General features: G+C 54.6%; 1 protein-coding gene across 1 annotated transcript in view; it reads right to left on the bottom strand.

Moving 5' to 3' along the window:
* Nucleotides 1–827, bottom strand: part of CGNL1 (cingulin-like 1) — a 101,383-nt gene extending 100,556 nt beyond the window's left edge. Inside the window, exon 1 of the mRNA XM_014540337.1 lies at nt 7–827. Within this exon, the coding sequence (XP_014395823.1) occupies nt 7–776 (770 nt within the window). The 5' untranslated portion in view covers nt 777–827. The remainder of the gene's footprint in view (nt 1–6) is intronic.
* Nucleotides 828–1,109: the final 282 nt, after the last annotated feature.

A 1,109-nucleotide genomic window follows, 5' to 3' on the forward strand; every position in this document is an offset into this window, starting at 1 on the left:
GGGGGCCTCCCGCCCGGGGAGGGGGCCTCCGCCTCCCGCGGCCCCTGCTTGGCGCAGCTCTGCACATTCACGCACACGGAGGTCTGCTTCTTGGGGTCATCGATGACCACCGAGCTGCATAAGCGAATGGCCGTCACGTTGGACTTGGCCAGCTCTTCCAGAGGAGGGCTGGCGGGCTGGGAACGACTGGGTTTGGAAAAGTAAGTCCAGCCCTTCTTACTGTTGGTGCCTTCTTCTGTTAGGGTCTGTAGCCAGTTACCCTGAGCAGGTTGGTGGTTGTGTAAGTTCAACTCATTCTTCTCAGGGTCGTAGGGCTGCAAAAGCTCGGGATGCCTCTGAAAGTTCAGCACCTGCGATGGCTTCCTGGGCCCCTCTTTGCATTCTAGAGCTCCATGCTTGGCCTCAAAGAGAGGGGGTTGCTTTGGGGTTCTCTCTGAGCTGGGTGGGGCATACGGGTTTTCTGGAAAGGGCAGCTCGTCCGCACTGTCCTCCTCTAGCCCAGCCCCGTTGCTGGGATGCACAGGCAGGTCATTTATCACTGGCGGTGGAAACGATGGCCCGTTTTCAGAAAAAGGTGTGCCTGGCAGGCAGCGCTCCGTGTTGTTCAGGACTATGTAGGGGTGGCCATCGATCCCCTGTACCCGAATACTGACCCCGTAGGAGCCTGCCTTAGGGTGCTGGGAATTCCTCAACTTTTTGGTTTCATCACTGGCGAGCCTCAGGTGGACACCGTATTCCTGCTGCACGTGTTGATATTCACCAAAGTACAGCTCCATGGCTCACTGCTCCCGCTACCAGGGAAAGATGGGGTAAAAGAGGACAGCACGTTAGAATTCATGAAGATTATGTGGGGAAACTTCAAAGTTCAGAGAAAACAACACACTTTAAACAGCAAGGAAACTTCCAGAACCAAATGCTTGTCCAAGCAGGCCTTTCTGGATGCCCCGGGGCTCACGCGACCATGGTGTTTGTCAACAGAGGGCTTAAACCCTGGCCTCGGGGTGGATGACTTGGTGTAATGATCTGAAGCCTTTGGCATAACTTCATGATTCTCTTTCTAGATGACCGGCTGTTCTGGTTGCTTCATTTTTTTTTCCCTTAACTGGTTT

Source organism: Myotis brandtii, unplaced genomic scaffold, assembly GCF_000412655.1.
Source record: "Myotis brandtii unplaced genomic scaffold, ASM41265v1 scaffold242, whole genome shotgun sequence".
Classification (NCBI taxonomy): Eukaryota; Metazoa; Chordata; class Mammalia; order Chiroptera; family Vespertilionidae; genus Myotis; species Myotis brandtii.